The sequence below is a fragment of the Vespa velutina genome, chromosome 23 (assembly GCF_912470025.1).
Source record: "Vespa velutina chromosome 23, iVesVel2.1, whole genome shotgun sequence".
NCBI lineage: Eukaryota > Metazoa > Arthropoda > Insecta > Hymenoptera > Vespidae > Vespa > Vespa velutina.
The window spans coordinates 1,023,333-1,046,368 of NC_062210.1; the positions used below are offsets into that span (position 1 = coordinate 1,023,333).

The 23,036-nt window shown below is 30.5% G+C and overlaps 1 protein-coding gene across 2 annotated transcripts in view; it reads right to left on the minus strand.

The window, feature by feature from the left end:
* The window catches only part of LOC124956711, a 338,980-nt gene that overhangs the window by 42,540 nt on the left and 273,404 nt on the right, over positions 1-23,036 (minus strand). For both annotated transcript variants that reach the window (XM_047512882.1, XM_047512883.1), the window contains exon 13: positions 16,423-16,548. In XM_047512882.1, coding sequence (XP_047368838.1) covers positions 16,423-16,548 — 126 coding nt within the window. The remainder of the gene's footprint in view (positions 1-16,422; positions 16,549-23,036) is intronic.

The following is a 23,036-nucleotide window of genomic DNA, read 5'->3' on the forward strand; positions in this document are numbered from 1 at the left end:
TCGAGCGCCGTTGGCCTACTGCGACGGCTCCTAATCCCGACGTTCGACTAACGCGTGCACACTCTATACACACACACACATACACACACACACACACACAGCAGTAGACAGACAACAGCATACATACATACATACATATACAGGATATACACAAAACAGACACAGAGAGATACACAATCATATGTATACACAAGCACACCATAGGGAAAAATAGGAACACACAAACGTTTTCACACTTATGTATATATATATATATAGAGTACTATTATGATTATAGTAGTATTACTATAACAATAATAGTACTACTGTAACACACTAATATTACTATATATTATTTGTATTACAATGTATAATTTTTTTTTTCTTTTTTCTTATCAAATCAATCTACCCGTATTCACTTTTCATATGTATGCTTTATGTGTGGGGGTTTTTTTCTTTTTTTTATGTGCGAACGCTCGCGCTAACGTTTGCGCTCGTGCGCAAACGTTCAATTCCATTCGAAGCGCACTAGTCCGCGTTCGGCTCTAAACTCTCACCGGTTCGATTCTCTCTCTCGCATATGCCACGCTTCGAGTTCGAACCTTGCTCTCGCTGAGAAGGAGAGCCGTCTCTCCCTCTCTCTTTCACTCTTTCCCTCTCTCTCTCTTTCCCTCCTTCTCTTTCCTTCTGTCTATCTTTCTCTATCTCACATAAACACACACTATACTAACTATTCCCGTCTGCTGTATGTAAGTGACCGTTCACGTAAACGCCCGAGACTCCATCGTTCTCTCTCTCTCTCTCTCTCTCTCTCTCTCTCTCTTTCTCTTTCTTGTCGTCGTCGTCCTCGTCGTCCTCGTCGTCGTCGTCGTCGTCGTCGTCGTCTACGTTCTCCAATCAGCGAACGAGCCGGCACTTTGAGCCCTGGAATGCCTTTTCCTTTCGGAAACCGAGTGGAAAAGGCGTGCAGTTGCACGCGGGAGTAATATGCACTGCCGCAAAAATTAGCAGTAATCGATCAATCGTAATCGTAATCGAGAACAAGTTAAGATTTGTGTTTTTCCTTTTTTCTTTTCTTTTTTTTCTCTCGTTTCTCTTTTCTTTTCTCGTTCTCTCTCTCTCTCTCTCTCTCTCTCTCTCTGATTTCTTTTTTTTTTCATTTTGTTTTTTTTTCTCCTTTTTTAAGATCGTAGGAAATTGTCGGAGGGATTTTGTAATTTGTAACGATCCTTAACGATCTTTCTAGAGATTTTTTTCTTTTTCGTTTTGTTTTGTTTTGTTTTTTTTTTTTTTTTATCATTAAATATCGTGGGAATGACCGACATTCGAGCTCGCTAAAACTTCCTTTAAGAACGTTCTTAAAATTTTCTCTTCTTCTTCTTCTTCTTTTTCCTCCTTCATCGTCTTCATCGTCTTCGTCTTCTTCTTCTTCTTCTTCTTCTTCTTCTTCTTCTTCTTCTTTTTTCTCATTTTCCTTTTCTCTTTCTTTTACCCTTCGCATAGATATTTGAAATACTTGTAACGTTTTATTTTTGATGATTTATTTTTAATGACTACGAATTCTTCTGTATTGTTATTTGCTTTTAATTCTTTCTTTTTCTTTTTTTACAGAAAATTATAAAACGTTACGAAGGAACGGAGACGTCGATTATCTCAAAGGTAATTTAATTCCATGATAATAAAATAAATTCATGATACGAGAACAATGTTAAAATAAATATCTGTTAGAATAAATTAATTAATTAATTAAATAAATTAAAATAAAATAAAAGAGAGAGAGAGAGAGAGAGAGAGAGAGAGAGAGAATTGAAAGATACGAGAGAGAAGATGAAACGATACAATCTTAGAGATTATTAAAATAGTAAAAAATTTTTATGTGAATTTAAATATCGACAATATTTAATACAATTTTACGTAATATTTCTTAAGATTCATGTTTTTGTCAATGACCTATCTCACGATGTCGATGTATCAAGGAGTCAAAGTATCAAGATGGTTAAAGATAATCGATCGAAAGTTCCGAAAAGAACAAGCAGGAAAGTCTTTCGCATGCTTGGTTAATGGGACTGGTTTGGTTTCGTGCGAACTACGACGATAAAATCCCGAACACATGATTTTCTTTTCTACAGTTTCCGTGGTTTTTCATATCCGGAGAAAAGAAAAGAAAAGAAAAGCAAAAAAAGAAAAAAAGACAAACAGAAAAAAAGAAAGCGAAAGAATGTTTACATCGTCGATAATAATCCACTTCGCGTTTACGTTGCTATTGAATTATTATTGATGTATACTTTTTACGAGAATACCACATCCACTCTGCGGTAATTTTATAATCAAATAGAAAAAAGAAAAAAAGAAAGAAGAAAAAATAAATCTAATATCCTATCGATGTAGAATTATGTTTATCTTTTTTTTTTTTTTTCGAATTAAACGGTAAATGCAATTTTCAATATAAAAATTCATTTTGTTGAAACCATTTCCAATGAAATTGATAAGATCAAATGATGTCGAATTAATGGTACAACTTATATTGATCTAAATTGTATCATACTAATTGTAAATATAATACTTATATTATATTTGGTATATATTAAATTTTGAATAATTAGATAAAATAATTATTAATTGTCTAGGGAAAATAATGATTTGGCAAATAAATAATTTCGAGATTATCATTATTTTCCATCTAATTATAAACAATAAACAATATGTATATATATATATAATTTAATATAAGATTTTACATTGTATTATTATAAGAACAATATTAGTATTGAGTTAGGCCAATAAATAATCTGAAATTTTCAATAAAAAAATTCTAATTTTGTTTACTTAAACACAAAACATAATTAAAAAATAATTTCGACATTAATAATTTGTTAATATTGTAAATTATTTGAAATATTTGATTTTTCAAAGTTTCAAATCTTTTTAGCGTTTAGAAGGGAATTCGAATCGTAGAATTCGATCAACGTATTGAGTTTTACGAACTTGAGGACAAAAGCTCACCGAGTCGTTTTCTCTGTGCACTAGAACGTACGACGACACGTTCAATTGATTTTTGCACGTGCCACTTCTCTCTGTCTACATTTTCCCTCCTCTCGGATCGTCGTTCGCGCACGTGCGAGTTCGATTTTATTAATTGCACAACATGGCTCGTTCGTTCTACCATGTGATTTTCACGATAAAACTCTTGGGACTGTGCAACCCTTCTATCGCCCTATTCAAACTTTACGAGTTGGTATTATGAATTGAAATATTTGTTTGACAAATACACACACACAGAGAAAAAAAAAGAAAGAGAGAGAGAGGGAGAGAGAGAGAGAGAGATGAGGGGGTGAGTATTGCCTGTGGCAAAATTTAAATAACAAATAAAACTGACTAAGTTTTTATATCATTGTTTCTTTTTCTATCCGATTTCGTTCTTTCAAACTTTTTCTCTTTTGGAAACAATCAATTATTTATTTATTAGAATTTATTTGAATTAATTTTTATTCATATTGTAGTATTGAAAATAGGATGAAAGGATGGAAAGGGAAAAATGATAAGATATTATTGAGTAACATAATCGATTCCAAAAAAAACGGATAGTAATTTAAATGAATAAAGAAGAATTAATTTAAAGGAATATTTAAAATTTTTTTCTTATTCAGTCAAATCTGTTAAAAGGAAAAAAACTAAATAAATAAAAGCAAAAATAAACAACTTCATTCCATACAATTGCACATATATAATTGAAAAAACTAGACATATACATACGTGTACATGCATACGAACACACACATATATCAGGACAAATTTTCCCAAAGATTTTCAAAGGATGATAAAAGAGAACATATCGAGAAGTTGAACGAGACGAATGGAACCTCTGTTCTCTAAATTAAACGTTTCGCGAAAAACCATCTATTTGCTTCGCTCCAAACGAAATTATAGTACTACGAGGGATATTGATAAGGCAGGTCAATATTTTTCAACGTAGACGTATAATTTCGTATACGTGATGATACCTTTAACGACATAGTCATGTACTTTTCTTAGATTATCTCACGATACCTTTAGATTCAGGCGTGTTCCAATAATAATTTTACGAATTTTCATATATATAAAATAGTTAAGTAAAAAGTGCGTAATTACTGATAATAATATTAATGTCAAAATTGAATATACATATATATATATATATTTTTTTTTTTAGTAAAATTTAAATAATATAAAAAAAATTTTTTTGTTTATAAAAACTTTTCTTCTTATCTACTATTCTTATCTACGATTTTCTCTCTCTCTCTCTCTCTCTCTCTCTCTCTCTCTCTCTCTCTCTCTGTCTCTGTCTGTCTGTCTCACCCTCTATAAATACCATAATATAATGTAATGTATTAGATGCTCTAATAATCGAATGACGTAATTGTTTCAGCAGTTGTAATTATAGATAAACGTTACCGTTACATTTAACAAGTTTTTCTTTGTGATTATACGATCGATTGTATCGACCTACTGTTCATGGACATATATTTTATTCTCACGTGTTCGAATTAAAAAAAAATTACATATACATATATATATATATATATATATATATATATATATCTAGAAAGAGAGAAAGAGAAAGACTGAAAGAGAGAGAGAGAGATAGAAAAGAACTTACACAGGACAGGCTTCAAACTCGTCCTGCCCTTGAATCGATCATGGGAGTGATACGACCGCAAGAATGTGAGAAGCTTGGAGGTATTTCAAGGTCAGCCAACGAGAACTGTCGAACGGAATCTGATCTTATTATTGTCACGAGAATTGTCCATCGTTAATTATATTTTTACTTTAATATATTAATCTGATCTTGTATAATAAACTTAATACTATTTGTCGAACTTGAGGAAGGATATTTCTTTTCCTTTTCTTTTTTTTTTTTTTCTTTTTTTTAACTTCGACGAATCTTTTATATCTCGTTAAAATTAATCGTTGAAAAAAAAGAAAAAAATAAGATCTATAATTTTTTACAAGTTCAATCAATCCACGATATATCCCTCGTTCCCTCGTATTTATTTATTCGACAAAATATCAAGTACATCAGTAATGAAATATAAAAATGATTAAAAAAGAATATCGGCGAAACGCATCGGTATAAAAATATACAAAAATGGACTAATTTATCGTGAAATAGAACGCAATTTAATATTGTCATTCCATTTTATCATTTCCTCATGGTCACATATTATATTTATGGGGAAATATACGAATGAAGATAATACGAACTTTGCAAATCGAAAAACGTATGCGTGTATGTATACGGGCGAGTTATTAGCAAAAAGGAAACAGTAGTTGTATCTCCTTAATGACTGCAGATACTTAAAAAAAGAAAAGAAAAAAAAAAGAAATTCGTTCCTATCGAAATCCATTTTCTACGTTATAGCGATATAACTATGACGAAGTAAAAAATGAAAAAAGAAAAAAAAAAAAATAAAAGAGTAAAAACATTGCCCAAAATATCAAAGTTATATATCTATACTTACTATACAGTTATTATACAATGTAACATAAATTATACTAAGTAGTTTAGTATAATATTACATATATGAAGTATTAATGCTTGCTAATTAATGAGGTATAATTTATATCATGTATTTATAATTAATTTCATCGGTAAAGAAAAAAAAAAAAGAAAGAAAGAAAGAAAGAAAGAAAAAAAGAAAGAAAGAAAGAAGGATCATTTCTATTACTTGAAAGTTACATGATGTTATGGAGGTTTTATAATGATTTGAAAAAAAGAAGTCGACGGCGCACCTTAATCGGTTAATAAGGTGCTTAGAATTAGCTTTAGAATCTCATGCGAGCTAAGAAACGAATAACAAGGCACTTTCATCGAAACTATGCCATTGTAAGTGTACACACACATAAATTACATATTCGTTACATGGCAATTCGATTACGATTGGAGTTTAATCAACCTTCTCAAAAGAGTATATGACGTAATATTTAACAATCGTAAGAAAATTTTTAAATTCATTGTTTATAATCCATTTAAATGAATCCATTAAACAAATTTACACTTACACACTTACACAATTACACACGCACTCACATATATATATATATATATATATATATATATCTACATATATTTATATACATTTAAATGAATTAACATTACTAATTAAAATTAATTATCATAAATTATTAAATTTGAGCATATATATATATTTACTTTTATTTCGTTAATGGAGAATATCCGTGCTAGAAGGTCAGCAATTTTGTTGAAGAGAGTGCGCGTAAAAGAGCGTAACGCGAGCCCCTATTTTTCCAACATTATCGCGGATGTATAGAAAACTCAAGTATAACACTTTAACGATCGAATTTTTAACATATTTTTACAACGTTAGTGACGATTTAACGATTGATTGATGGAAAAAAATACCATCAATCTTTTTTTTTTCTCTCTTTCTCTTTCTCTCTCTCTTTTATTATCATTCCTCGTTTAATCAATAATTCTAATAATATCTATAATAAATGTGAAGGAACGATTTATTTATTGGAACAATGTTTGATTTTTGTTTAATGGTTATTGACTTAAGAAAAATATATAAATTTTTACAAAAACAAAATATTACAGAGAAAGGGGGAGAAGAAAAAATTATTTCTGATTCGAATGAAGAAAAAAAGAATCAATCTAATAATTATTATTATTAATTTATTTCGCAAGGAAATAAAAAATGAAGAAGAAAAATAATGAAAAAAAAAAAAAGAAAAAGAAAAAGAGAAATATAAATACAATGTTTTCAAATCGTCGCATTTGTAATCATCGTATAATAATAATATCAATAAAATTGTCAAGAAATAAGAATACTCGAGGACTTTGATAACTACGATTAGGTATCAATGGTTTCAATGTTAAAGGATCAATACAAAGTTATAAAAAAGTTTGAAAAAAAAGAAGTTTACAATCGGAATCTACGAGAAATCGATGTATGAACTCGTTTGAGAAACAATGACATCGTCCGAAAACGATTCGGAGGTACAGTTACATTTTCCACTCATTTCTAAGCGAAGCAGGTACATGCGTTTTATACGATCATCGATATAGTTTTACGAAGGTATATATATATATATATATATGTATATATGTATGTATGTATGTATGTATGTATATGGATAGATATATATATATATATACATATGTATATAATCATGAGGCTAACTCACTTAATTTTTCATGCAGGACGCGCGCGCGTCCTCAGACTTAGCTTATAAAGATTTTTTTTAAACATATGTATTCCTTAGATCAAGTATGTCGATACCGTAAGGCACCTTTACAAAATGCTTAAATGCTTGTATTATGTTGGTAAGTCCGCCCAGGTAGATGACATTCCATCTTGGACACACCTCGACCGGATAAATATCCTGTCGCTGTCCTCTTATCGTCGTCTTATCGTCATTGCTGATCCGATTGAACGACACCATTAACGTCATCTCAAAGTGTTCATATTTTTTCTTTGGTAAAAATTTCTTTCTTTCTTTCTTTCTTTTTTTTTTTTTAATTTTTTTTGAATTCTTTCTATTTTCTTCCTTCTTTTTTGTTTTTTTGTTTGTTTTTTTTTTCTTTTATAATCTCCTCTTATACGACTCTGATCATAGCACAATGGGATTGATTGATTAATAAATATATATAACATTGTATTTATGTGAAATATAAATGTAAATTATAAAAGATTTATTATAAAGACAAATGGAAAATTTAATAAGTACTTGCAGATATAATTCATTATTATATTCGTTAAAATCTTTTCAATTTAATATGAATGAGAAATATCTTTACGTGTTCATAATTAGACGATATTACGAGATAATTGACGTAGACTCAAAGTAGATCTCAAAATGTATTTGAATTTCAATTTTTCAAATGACCGGGTTTTTATTCTTTTCTTATTTTTTTTCTTTTTTTTTCATTTTTTTTTTTTTCAATTAAAAATTTATTTCCGCTTCGATTTAATAATTCTCGTGAAAAATATCGACCCAATGGATTAATTGGATAATAAATAAAAATTACACTCTATTTACGTATACTATAAACGTAAACGAAAGATTTGATAAATAAGGAATAATGATAATTTTATTCGTAGCAATGTTTCTAATTTATCTAAATGAACTATCTTTACGAATGAACCATCATTAAGGTATATAACGAGATAATTTATATCGTTTCAAAGTAGACCTAAGTGTTCTTCTTTTTTCTTTTTTTCTTTTTTTTTTCTTTTTTTTTTTTTCATTTAAAAGTATACTTTTGCCTTGTTTTAATAAGATATTATTCACGTATATCAAAAGGTAATAAAATTTTATAATTTTTCATTGGACTTATTTCTTTTCATAAAATATCGAATGGTCTGTCTATCGAATTTATTTAAATACGAACAAACATTAATTTCATTCGTTACGTAATGTTTCCAATTTATCCAAATTAATTATCTTTAGGAATCATTAAATGATCGACGATTAGATGATTTAACGAGATCATACGTATCGCCATTGAATTGTTCTGAAAATAAATCTGAATTTCAATCTACAAGCGATTGAGCTTTTTTCATTAAAACTTTATTTGTTTTGCCTTCCACGATAATATTTGTCGACAATAAGAGTATTTGATAATTTTTTATGAAACTTTTTTCATATTGAAAAATCGATTTTAGCTCGTAAAGGAGATTTAATTTAAGAATCTCTCAATTTCGCACAACTTTAAAGTCACACGACCGTATATCAAAATTTTCGAAATGTTTCATCAATTTTTTTAATCAAAAAATTAATTGTTAAGAATATTAATGTTAGTATTATGATCATATATTAAAAAATATATATATATATATATCTATACACATACATATATAAATTATATTTATAAAAAAAAAAAAAATTGAAAAAACAAATTGATTTACACAACCATTAAATAAGTATGCAACCGTAATTTTTCTCGTTAGAACAAGTTCAAGTTTCCCCTACTCTTTCTCACTGTTTTATCTAAATGAACTGTAATTTTATTTTTTCCTTTTCTCTCTCTCTCTCTCTCTCTCTTTTTGTTCTTCTTTTCTTTCAACGGGGATCTCAATCGTTCTCGATAAATAGGTGATCGTGAAGGAACTACAACGAGCCATAGCACAGTTTAACTTATTCATTTTAAACGATCGATCGTACATGCAATATCTAATGTATGTTCACGCCCGATGTTACGTTATTGAGATGGGTAAGTTAAAAAGAAGGTGGAACGAAAACGGATGTGAATTAGTATTACGCATTGTCGCTTTGAAGTTAGAGGATGCATGTAAGCGTTGGGAAAAAAGGATGTATAAGAAAAATATGTATGTATTTATGTGCATGTGCATGTGCATGTGCGTGTGTATGTATGCACATGTACACGTGTATATGCTTATGTACGTATGTACCTATGTATGTATGTATATATGTATATATGTTGAAGCTTGTTTTCCTATATATGTACCTAGGTGTATGTGGGTGCATGTGTATATATATGCATGTGTGTGTATAAAAAATAGACACAGACAGAAAACGAGAAAGAAAGAGAGAGAGAGAGAGAGAGAGAGAGGGAGAAAGAGAGGGAGGGAGAGAGAGATAAGACGAGCTGGTTCGATGCATCTTGCTTCGAGATATGTGGGTTAATCGATTCCTTCGAAGTAGAACGTAAAACTACTATTACCGGTGGAGACTCGTTAGTGGAACAGGAAGGAGGTTCAATCGTTTAGAAGGCTCGTCGTCCCTAAGACGACCTTCGCTCTCGGACGTTGCCTTTCCTTTCCTTTTCTTTCTCTCTTTCTCTTTAATTTTATATTCCTTTTAATATTGCACAGGTTGCTAATCAAAACTACGAAAGGATAGGGAACTCAAAAAGTGATTTAACTAATGCAATTTAATTCTCAATTTTAATTTTGACAATATTTGAGCTTGCAATCGAGCTTAACGAGTTAAATGTTACGAGTTAAGATTAGACGATTTGAAAATAAAAATGAAAAAAAAAAATGGAAAAGAAGAAGAAGAAGAAGAAAATTAAAAAGAAAATGGAACAATTAATTTAAATATTTTAATAGATTTGAGATAGAATAATTCATTATTTAAATAAATGATTATCAGTTGAAAGAATTTTTTAAATCGTCGTTTACTTCGATCATCTTTCACGATTGATTTTTCTTGACGATTATATTACTTTATGGTTTCTTGTCTCTCCTAGTCGAAGATATTTTCATTTTGAAAGAGGCTTTATGCCAATGGCTGCGTTACATAATGCATAAGACTTGCGTAAAAATTTTAGCGAGTCTTCAAGGTCACATGAAACTTTTATAGCCGTGCAAATTTACCAATTAGAGTATTGGAGTTAATGAGTAAGTAAGTTGTATGTGATTACTATGTAATCTGATAAGATGTAACGTGAAAATCAGTTTGTGGAGATTTTTTTCTCTTTAACTTCTTCTTTTCTTTTTTTGTTCTTTTTTTTTTTTATAATTATTAAAAATATTGAAACATATATACGTTAGTATTTATACATATACAAATGCACACAGACATACACAAACACACACAATGTTTATATATACATAAATATATATATATTTTTTTTTTTTCGATTGAGATTAGAAATAGCATGTTTCTGATTTGTTCCGTTGGAGATCGCAATGTTCGATTAATCGAAGGCGTTACATGTTCTCAACTATACGACAGATGTTTCATTTGTTGAAGGGTGGTATCTTCCTTTTGCCCGGATAAATCTATCGAGCGTTAAGTGGGTGTAATGCGTGGGGTGGATCGCGAGATTAGACGATTAAGCCTTTTCACGCGGCTGGACAGTCCCATTATGATAGACGACATCAGGAAGGGAAGGCGCCTAATAAAATATAGGGTCTACTAAATGAGTCTACTCTTCTTCGCACAACTGCCATTTCGCATACCATGAATAATATGCTCTATATACCGTGTGACCGATTGTATAGTTCAGAAAATTCACTTGCAATTATTTTCACTCATATCAATAATTGAAATATTAAAAATTATTTTTATGTATATATATATATAATAATTTTTAAGATGTCTCCTGAAAAACATTTCGTTGTTTTTTTTTCTCCTTTCGTTCAAATTTTTAACAAAAATTAAAATAAAATTTTGTAAAGTTCATTCGATGAATTGATAAATTCTGGCAAATTTCTTTCATCTTTTTTTCGAATTTAGCTGAGTTAAAAAAAAGAAAAAAAAATAATAAATGAATGTCGTTCGAAAGTTTTCGAACGGAAAAGAGAAGAAAGGAAAAGAAAAGAAAAGAAAAGAAAAGAAAAAAGAAAACAGATGGACATAAAAAAAAAAAAAAAAAAATAAGAACAAATAGAAATCAATTGACTTCTATTCTTAATCTTTCTAAGGAAAATATCAAAAGAAAAAACTTGCAAATAATCTTAATCGTCCTTTAAACTTCGAATATTGATATCTATATCATTTTAATTCGTATAGAGGCGCATTAAGGTCGTATCCGTCATTGTTTCGAGTTATCGTCGAACGAACGATTATAATGGAAAGTCGTGTCCATGTTTACCCCTTGCCCTCCTTCACCACCCACTATTTCTACCACTACCATCATATGATACGAGTATCAACATGTATGTATATATATATATATTAATGTATATATGTGCATCGAGTCAACGAGCATAACAATCTCTTGTCGAACGAGACCCGTCATAGTTTTGCAAGCGCTATTTTGAAATGATTTCCCGATCATAATTCATGACACGCGTCAAACACGAAGCCGAGATGGCATCGAGGAAACCTCAGCCGTAACCGGACGTAACCATGTCTATTCGTTATCCTTATTTTAAAGGATATTATTAATACGATGTTCCTTAAGATAAACAAAAGCGAAAGTTTCTAAATTTTGCGTAATGTATCTTTTTTTTTTTTTTCTTTTTTTTCCCTTCTTCTCTTCTTTTTTCTTTCTTTCCTTTTTTTTTTTTTCCTTATCAAGGATCGTTTGCTTTTCGTTATTTGGCAATAATCATTTGCCTTACGAAATTTTACGATACAGAGGGAGAGACGAACTAAACTCAACGACGGGAAGTTTCGAGATAATCAGACTTTTTTTTTTTTTATTTATTTACCCTTATCAACCCATCACTCTTCACCCTTTTTAAGATTATCCATCAACGATTGAAAAATTATTCGTAATATACACGTACGTCACAGATTAAATATTATTAATTTATCCGTTTTTATCAATGGATAGTGAAAAAAAAAAAAAAAAAAAAGAAGAAGAAAAAAGATTATCTATCGACAATTTAATATTATATACTTATTTATCGTATTCATAGATAAATGGAATATTTCGTTGATTTAATATTATTTAATTGACCTATTAACAGATATAAACTATTTTTTTTTCTTCTAAATAAAAATTCTAAATTGTTATTTATTTATTTTTTTTTTTTTCATCCATCGGTATATGTCGATTTAAAAAAAAGTACGCCGTGTGTTAGTTCGTTCGATGGTAATATATATGTACGTAAGTACGATGGACTTTCATAAGCAATGCGTGATTTCCTGTGCGTGATTTTACGGTCATCCCAACGCGTCAGCTATTCGGCATCTATAAAGTCAAACGACACCTTCTCGTTCTTATTCAACACGTGATTTCCTTACCATTTTGGACTCGTCCTGGATAATTGGGTTACCGGAACGAGGAACGCATTTAAGTAACTAAATACACGTAACAAAGTATTTCGGCTTCTCGAGCGTAACGAAGCCTTGACGATTTTCTGAGATTGGTTAAAAAAAAAAAAAAAAAAAAAAAAAGAAAAAAGAAAGAAAAACAAAGAAAGAAAAAAGGACAAGGCAAAAAGAAAAATGGACGAACAACACCGTTTTGTACTTTAAAGGATTCGATCACTTTCCACATTATCTCCTTCTTCTTCTTCATCTTCTTCTACTACTACTACTACTACTACTACTACTACTACTACTACTACTACTACTACTATTACTTCTCTTCTTTCAATAAAGATAGCAATTGGGTCAAGGTATATGCCTAACTACTACGATGTACTCGTGTACATTACTCGTACGTTTTCAGAAAAAAGAAAAGAAAAAAAAAGAAAAGAAAAGAAAGGAAAGGAAACGGAAAAAAAGTGTCTCCTTTTTTCAATGTGTCATTACGATCGAGTGAACGAGTGAAATTTTTTTTGCGAATTTAAATAAAACTATTATAAGACACATTGTTTAGCGGAAACATCGTATGGGTAATTATTCCGAAAAAAAAAAAAAAAAACAAAAAAAAGAAAGATTATTTCCAACGCAGATAATTTTACATCGCTTATCGTTGTAATAAAATTATCGATAACGATTATGATAACATCATGAATTGACTTAATGAGCTGTAATATGGGAAAAGAAAAGTGGAAAGATGTAAAAAAGAAAAAAAAAAAAAAAGAAAAGAAAAAAGAAAATGAAGAAGGAAAAAAAATGAAAATGTTAAGACTTCAATCGAAGCGAACCGAACGTGATTAATTAAAATTCATCGGATAAAAGTAAGTACCGTTCACTCGGTTAACTTTTTAAATAATCTCAATCACCGATCATTATTATGATAGTAAATGTCGATCGATTCTCTATAACGAACGTCTTCCTCTCGACGTTTCACCATAACGTCAGTGTGAACTCGACGAGCAAAAGCATGGATAACAGGAGAAAGTTCGATTATATGGTAAAGGAAAAGGAAAAAAAACAAATTCCCGATGGAATGTCGGTTTCTATTGTAGCAAACTTTTCGCATATATTTCTTGCGTGTATGTATATGTATGTGTGCATTATATGTCAAATTTTTGAACTAATTTTCAAATGAATTTCTCATGCATTTCATCGAATAATATAGATCGAGTAACATCGTTAATCTATTTCTTAAGGAAAAATATAGATCATTAAAGTTTCCTATAATTTAATAATAATTATTTTCTTTTTTTCATATGATTTTATAATTTAACGTCATTTTAATTGACAATTAAACATTTCATTTTAATTCATTTATTCTTGTGAATAAAAAAATGTTTAAAAATCACTTCGATATGATTTTCTTATATTTTACTTAGCATTATTTATTGTTTAAAAAATAATTAAAGAAATTGTAAAAGTTTCCTTGGATATTATCGTTAGATACTTTTTCTTCTATATATCTATTATAATTTTATTTTCATCGATAATTAAATATTTCGATTAAATTCATTTAATCGTGCACATAAGAAAGTTTCCAAGCGATTTAAACATAAATTCTTCATACCTCATTTAATATTATTTATACCTATATTATACTCTATTATTACAATATTACATTAATCGTATTAAGGATTAAAAAGAATTGATGATAATAATTTCTTATTATATTTAATTGTTCGGAATAATAATAATTTTATTTTCATTGATAATACAAAATAATTGATCGTACAAATTAAAAAAAAAAAAAAAAAAAAAGATCTAGCCTCTTATATATACGTACATATATAAATACATAAATTTCTTCTCAGAATTTAATTGATAAGATACGTTATACAAAAAAGAAAAAAGATATCCATCCATTTGAAAATTAGAAGTAGAAAGGATTGTAAAAAAAGAAAAAAAAGAAGAGAGAAAAAAATCCATTACAATGAGTTTTTACTAATTGTCAGTGTTATACGATCAAAGAGAAAGAAGTTCGATAAGTTGGGGAATATCGGTACGTACCGTTACCGATATCTTATCGAACAAAGGAAACGGACACAGAGTCGTACCATTGATTGATAAGAAGAGACATTGGTATTCACTTTGGTAATTCAACGAAGGAAACAAGTTTCGCTTAGCGATCCGAAACGCGTTAATCGACTACTCTCTATCGTGATTACCACGAGTTTCTCCGACGTATACGCCTCTAATTACAGAACTTCACTCGGAATCGGACTCTTTAAATTAATGGCTGCGATTCGATCGCAGCTATTACAAAAGATCGATGAGATTCCATTGAGGCTCGATTAAACAGCCTGGATTTGCCAGGGACAAAATAATGGCTATCATTAACGTAACTACTATAACTCCTACCGTTCGTTTCAATTTTCTTAGAGTCGATATTATCCGATGAGTTTAGTAAGTAGTTGAATCGAGAGTTCTTAGATGGCAGCACACGAACGATCTCTCCCCGATCGACTTACCGATCGAGCGGAAATCGATCGATGATCGGTTTTACGACCAAACATTTTTTCCATTAAAACCATAAGAATATATGGAAAAACCTCGTGAATAATTCATAAATTGGAAAGATTTTATTATATCCTGTAATAATGGAGAGAGAGAGAGAGAGAGAGAGAGAAAGCTAATACGAAAATAAGAAAAGAAAAGGAAAAGAATCTTATTACCGACCGAGTTCTAATCCGTATTAGATACGTCGGTAATATAGTGTTCCTGTAACGCCGATAACTCGGTAAGCAAATTCTCAATAACGTAGAAACGATTTATTACGTTCGCAACATATATAACATAATTTTAAAAGAATTAATATCATCCCTTTAAAATTTACAATTACAAGATAACAATTACAATTAAAATTTACAATTAAAATTTACAATTAAAAGAAAAACGATATCCCTCCCTTGTAAATCAAAAACACATTCTAAAAGTTGGCTTCTAATTTCTAAATATCTATCAAACTTTCCTTTTTGTTTTCTTTTTATATCCATTTTTTCCCTCTTTCGGAAGACTCTCTCTCTCTCACTTAAAAAAAAAAAAGGTTGGTCGTAATATCCTTTAAAAGATTCTTTAAAGTCGCACAACGAAAGTCCCTTTTTTTTTTTCTTTCCTTTTTTATCGTCCCTTTTTCATCACTCTCTCTCTCTCTCTCTCTCTTTTTCTTTTTCCTTCTTTCCTCCTTTCTCACTCTCTCTCTCTCTCTCTCTCTCTCTCTCTCTCTCTCTCGAGGTTGCGGCTAACGGAGAGAAAAGACAAGAGGGACAAGTCCCTCAAACTCAGCGTGATTCTTGGCAAAGGGGCGGGGGTGGGGAAGGTGCTCTCTTCGACACAATGGATTCCTTTATTATTTCGAAGTTATTGCAAGCAAGCAATCTCTTTCTTTCTTTCTCCTTCTCTTTCTTTCTCTCTTTATCTCTTTTCTTTCCTCTCATCATTGCTTCTCGCTCAGCAGCGAAATTTCTTTCGTATCGAAGCGTGACGAGCGGCTCAATGGGACGTGAAAAAAGTGAAATCTCGTCTTCTCTCTCTTAGAGAGAGAGAGAGAGAGAGAGAGAGAGAGAGAGAAAGAGAGAGAACGAAAAGAAAGAGGAGAAGGAGGAGAAGGGTGACTTCGAAGGCCCCCCCGAAGGTTTATCCTACCTTTCGTTTCCATTAACGAGCCCTCAGAACGATTGGAATCTCTCGCCAGAAATATTTTACCAAAATTGTACTCACCATCGACGTAAAATAAAACTTTTCGAATTCTCTCTCGTGATGACGTGCTGCCGTTAGCGTTGTCGCCGAGTGCTGTGCGTGTTTTGACAATACGTCCTCCCCTTTCTTGCAAAGCCACGACAATACCTGACGAACATAATTTCAATGGAATGTTATTTATTTAAAATTTATTATTAAATAAATAATAAAGAATGTATAATATATATATATATGTAAATATAAAATTATTTAATAATTGTTATAGTATGAATATTTTCTTTATTTTATCGATATGAAATATTCATAAATTCTTTACTTTTTATTGTCTTTTATAAAAAAAAAATACGTTACGTTTATAAAATGATTTATAACAAATTAATTCAACATATTTTAATATATGAACATATCTTAAACGTGAAGTACATAATTCTTCAATATCAATTAATATAAAAATTTCTATCAAATAAGAAAAAAAAAAAGAAGACTGATATTTATTGAGTCAGTATTTAAGAATAAAAGAAAAAGGAAAAAAAATATTGCTCTAGTATTCCAAATAAATAGTTAATACGTATGATGAAATATCAAATAGGTAATACAAATTACGCAACCGTAGAAGTCTAATTATTTGCAAACCGATCAAAAAATATTATCATATGTGCATATCATAATATCGATCATTTTTATCTTTGCAAAATAATTATATCATTAATTAATGCAAATACCGATCGAATAAATATCTAATGGAAAAGTATCTATTGCACAAGAATAATAAAATGCAGATTGCATAAGAAATGTAGAAAAAATATCTATTGCACGAATATACAGGATGTCCAAAAAGTATAGAACGAAATTTATACTATGTATTATAATGAGATCAAATGAATGAAAAATATTTATATAAACATGTGGCCAAAAATGTTTCATATATCCTTTTAAAAGATATTTATATTTTATTGTGCCAATTATAAAAAATCTTCGAAAATTCCTTCTTCCTACAAGAATTCAGGCTTTTTCCTCAATCGTCGAATTAATAATTGACTAAATTAAAATATTCAAATATTTCAATTAACATTAGAAATAACGATAAATATATTTTTCATACACTCTCATAAGTTCATCCTTCGTTTCTATCATATTTTTATAAATCATATGGGATTTTTTGTGTGATCCCATAAATAGAAATTCAAAGGCGTTAATAAAGCATTATTGAACACAAATGTTAATGTGAACTTTTTTCTCAATCCATTTGATCTCAGTAATTTAATAAATTTGTAATTTAATAAATAATATTGTATAACTTTGTTCTGATATATTTTGGACACCTCGTATATATATATATATATATATATAATTTATATAATATATATATATATATATATTGAACGTTAAAATTTCGTTCGATCGGCGACCGGAACCAAACTATCGCATGATATAATAGTACTAAGATAAAACATAAAAAAAATTAAGAGGGAGGTTCAGAATGAGGATAATTAGATCGGTTCGACGACTGGCATGATCGTAGTGATTAATGATTCGTCGTCGAAACCAGGGCCTACTGACATTTTTCTGGGGCCCGGCAACGAGCGAGATGTACGCTCGTATAATTAACGGGAGCTGCTAACCCAAAGAGTGAGAGAGCCAAAGAAAGAAAAAGAAAAGGAAAAAGAGAGACAGACAGAGAAAGAGAAAGAGAGAGAGAGAGAGAGAGAGAGAGAGAAAGAGAGAGAGGGGACACAAACTTCGTCGACGTCGAGCAAGCCGTGCGAAATAACGAGCGGTGCAAACGAAAAGCGGTGCCTCCTCGCCCGCAGGCTTGACAGAGATGAGAGAAGAGAAGAGTAGAGGAGAAAGATGGAAACCGCTTGAATCATAAGCAAACCACGGGTTATTCGGGTCACTGGGCCGAGTTAAGCGTGTTCGCGATCGAATATCAGCAAAGACCGTAAACTTAATGCACGAGAATGTTTGCGCGAACGAGAAATACATTTTTTTTTCTTTTTCTATTTTTTTTCTCTTTTCTTTTTTCTTTCTTTCTTTCTTTTTTCCTCTTTCTTTTCTCTTCGATATTACTTTGCCTTCGTTTTATTAATTTTTTTCTTTTATCATCATCATCATCATCATCATCATCATCATCATTATTATCAACATCAACATCATCATCATCATTATTATTGTTATTATTATAATTGTTGTTGTTATTGTTGTCATTGTTGATTCTTTTATTTACCTTTTGTTCTTTTTTTTTTTCTTTTCTTCAGGATATTAATCTCCTAATTAGTCTACTAATATTAGTCTCCTAATATTATCTCCTTAATTTATTTATAAATAATATTTATTTTTAAACAGATCAAGATCCGTCTTGATTCGAAGTAAATCTATTCTATATATATTTCACTATCTCTTTCTATTTATCTAACTATTGATTTGTCTGTTTATCTATCTATCTATCTATCTATATCTTTTTATTTCGATGCAAATTCAAAAGAACGATTTCTCCCTTGATTATTTTTCCATTCAGATAATAATATCTATGTATCTTTAAACACGTGAGATCGAGTCTCTTAGTATATAACTTAAGTAAACGATCTCTCGTCAAGAGTTTAATATTAAATATTCGAAAGAGTCGAAGAATAAAAAAAAAAAATATGTTTTCGTAATGATTCTCATCAGGCAAAGTTTCTGATTCTCTCAATTGAACAATTTAATGATTTATCGTACATACATATATATATATATATATATATACATCGTACATATATACATATATTAATACATTATTTGAATTATTATTTGTAGTATTTATCTTAACAAATTTTATTTGATAATCTCAAAGTATTTATTTATTTATCTTAGCTGATTATATATTCGATCATTCGGAGTATCTATCTTAATACATTATTGAACTATCACTCTAGAGTATTTATCTTAGCACGTGATAGAACAAACTATAGTATCTATCACATTATTGACCAATGACGAATCATATCATCGTTATATGCTATCTCTAATACCTTTATCGACCAGATGATAAGTTCATTCATTCTACAAACAGATTACTATTGTAATCTGTAAGTGTAAACTATATTTTAATTGAAGTAAAAAAACATGAAAATAAAAAAGGATTTTGTTATTAAATTTTTTTTTTTTTTTTTTTTTTATGAAACAATCGTTAGTCACGTAAACTTCGTTTCTATGAGATTTAGTTTATCAATAATGTTTAGATAAAATATTAGACGTATAAGCATAGACATGAAACATATGATAATTCATCAAGATCAACATCGATGTTTCTTCAAACAGATCTGCAAATTTAAATGTAATAGTGAAAAGAGAAACATCTTGTTTCTTTACGATTTAATCGATCAATAATGTATAGAAAAAAAAATTAGAAAAAGATGTGAATAAACGTGACCATAGAGAATTCACCGAGATTCGCATTAACGTTATTAATTTTCTAAATTTCTTTTTTTTTCTTTTCTTTTTTTTCACATAGAAATTTCAAAGCACATGCATGATAATTCTTTTGAGCGGATTTGCAAATTTAATTTCTTTTTCTCTTTTTTTTTTTTTTCTTTTTTTTACTTCGACATTATAAAAACGCCAAAGCGAAAAGACTCTATTATTATTATTATTATTATTATTAAAACAGTTGGCCACGTACGTTTTGTTTCTGCACAATTTGCTCGATCAATATAATGTATATAATAAAAAATTGAAAAAAAAAGCAAAAAAGAAAAAAAAGAAAGGAAAAAAAAGAAAGGAAGAAAATTGTGCATAAACGTAATCATAAAAAAATCTATCAATAATACCCAAATTAATTAATATCTAAATTAATAATTATTATTTTCCAATTTGAATGCATATATACGTATAACTACAATAATGTTATTATTTAACGATTCGAATTCATATACATATTATATACATATAACTATAATAACTCTTGTCTATCTTTACATAGTTATGTCGTAGATTCTCCTACCTAACGTCATCACGCTCGATCGCTATCAAATCACCGTTTGTATCGTTACCACCGATCGTTCCGTTGGCATAGAAGCTATCAGAGAAGAAGAGTAAGAAGGAAAGCGGAATAGAAAAAGAGGGGGGGAGATACTCGACGAGGAATAAGAAGAGTAAGAAGTAGAATAAGAAGAACAAGAATAAGAATAAGAAAATGAAGAAGAAATAGATGTAGAAATAGAAGAAATAGTAGTAGTAGTAGTAGTAGTAGTAGTAGAAGAAGAAGAAGAAGAAGAAGAAGAAAGACCTTCGTAGGAAGGTCTTGTAGAAGGAAGCGAATCGTTTGAGAGCGCGAGAGGCATCCCGTTAAAGGGAAAGATACACCAGAGCAGAGATACACTGAAATCTCTTCGATCATAAGCAGAGCATAGGTTATACGGGTCACTGGGCCGTGTTAAGCTAGCTCGAGAGAACTCAAACAGGCATAGTCGAAGAAGAGCTTTCGGAGAAGACGAAGAGAAGAAACGAGAGAGAAGAAAGAAAAGGAGAGAGAAAGATAGAGAGAAAGATGGATAGATAGAGAGAGAGAGAGAGAGAGAGAGAGAGAGAGAGAGAGAGAAGTAAGTATATATCGCGAGAGAGGAGTAGGTACAGGTGCGAAGAAGTAGTTCCGTGCGCCATTGCAAACGCAACGAAGGTGTCGTGACCCCGCTACGAACGTGGCGACCCTGCGTTTTATCTCACCTACTCCGCGCGTGCGTCTTTGCACGGGGAAGCGTGTTTACACGCCACGTAGAAGAGGACTGCGCACGCCTAACGGACGACCAAGTATTTAGGTTCCTTCGTGACACGTACAGTCTTTCCTTCTCTCTCTTTCTCTCTCTCTTTCTCTCTATCTATCTATCTATCTCTCTTACTCACTTATACACTATCTCTCTCATTCTCTCTCTCTCTCTCTCTCTCTCTCTTTCTCTCTTCCTCAATATATATATATATATATATTTCTCTTTCTCTCTCTCTCTCTCTCTTTCTCTCTCATTCTGTACGTCTATCTGTCTCTTTCTTGTTTCTCCCGTCTGCTTCCGCGTGCTGCATCTTCTCACGCGCCTAGCCTCCGCAACCTTCTTCCCCTTGCCTCTCCACGACTCGCAAAACGATCTTATCGTGCTTATGGGACACGTAAGACGTCCGATTATTGCGGGATCGGCCGAGGGCATCGATAGAATGGACTTTCTGAGAAAGCAGTAAATCGCGAATTTACCTACTTATCCAAGTTGTTCGCGCTTTACGAGCCTCCCGCCGGGCGAATCTCCCCGGTGTGTCTCTCTTATAGTTGGTGAGAGGAGTACAACGACTACGACTATGACTACGGCTATTACTATGACTAGAACTATGACTAGGACTAGGACCACAGACTATGACTAGGATCAGGACGATGTGTGTTCCTTAGAAACGAGCGTCACTCCGGGCATATAAAGCCGCTGTTCACCTACTCACTCAATGAAAGAGAGGAATCGTTTCGTGGAACGGTATAGGTAGGAAAGGGATGACGTAACGTGGAAAACGTTATTTCGAATTTTGATAAATAATTTCATTTCTCTTTTCCTTTTTCTTTCTTTCTTTTTTTTCTTTTTTTTTTTCTTCTTTTGTCCTTCTTTTTTTTTTCTGCGCCTCACGATTGAAGGAAATCTGCGCGGTATAAATAAAGCGATAAACGAGCAATATCGATCAATGTATTTATTTATTTTTCTCTACGATAGGCGCGGGACATGTAAATGTTTTTTTATTTTCTACTTTTTTTTTTTTGTGTTCTTGTTTTTAGATAGAGAAAATAATTCTCTCGTTAATCCCATTTGATATTGTACTCACGCAAAAGTATATATATATGGCTATGTGAGTGTGTTTGTGTGTGTGTGTGTGTGTGTATACTCACTTATCTGTTTCTTTAGTGTTTTCTAATATTATGTATATATTGACTTTCTAATATTATTTCTAATATTATGTATATATTGAATTGATCGATAAGTTATGTCGGAATTTTCAATTCAATCTCTGGTTGAAGATATCGAATATAATATTATTTGTTTAAGTAGAAAATATTGACGAAGTTTTTGACATTGAATACGTTTACACTATTATTATTATTATTATTGTTATAATATTTGTTTGATTTGTTAAAACCCTGATCAATAAATTCCATGTTTACAATGAAACTTATTTATAAATTTTAACTAAATAATCTAAATGAGTAATATATACATATAAAATCTTTCGAAAAAAATATGGATAAAAAAGCAATTGTTCCTATTAGGTCAACTTTGTGCGTTTCTAATAAAATAAAATAAAATAATTGTATTAAGGACTGTGGCTCCATACTCACACACACACACACTCAGAGATAAATGGACAAACAGACATACGCAGAATGTCAAATAAAAAAAGAGAGAGAAAAAAAAAAAGAAAAAAAGAAAAGAGAAAAAAGAGCAAATTTCGTAGCCTGAATTCGTTGGAGTGAGCAACGATCGTACGGTTTCATCGAGTCACTTTTATTTCATCGATAAAGAGACTCCTTCCGAACTCCATCCGTAACGATGCATCTTCCCCGAAACGTCAGTTTTACGATGCCGCCTCGTTTGAGTTTTGGGACGAGGCTCATTTTATCGTTCTACATTCAC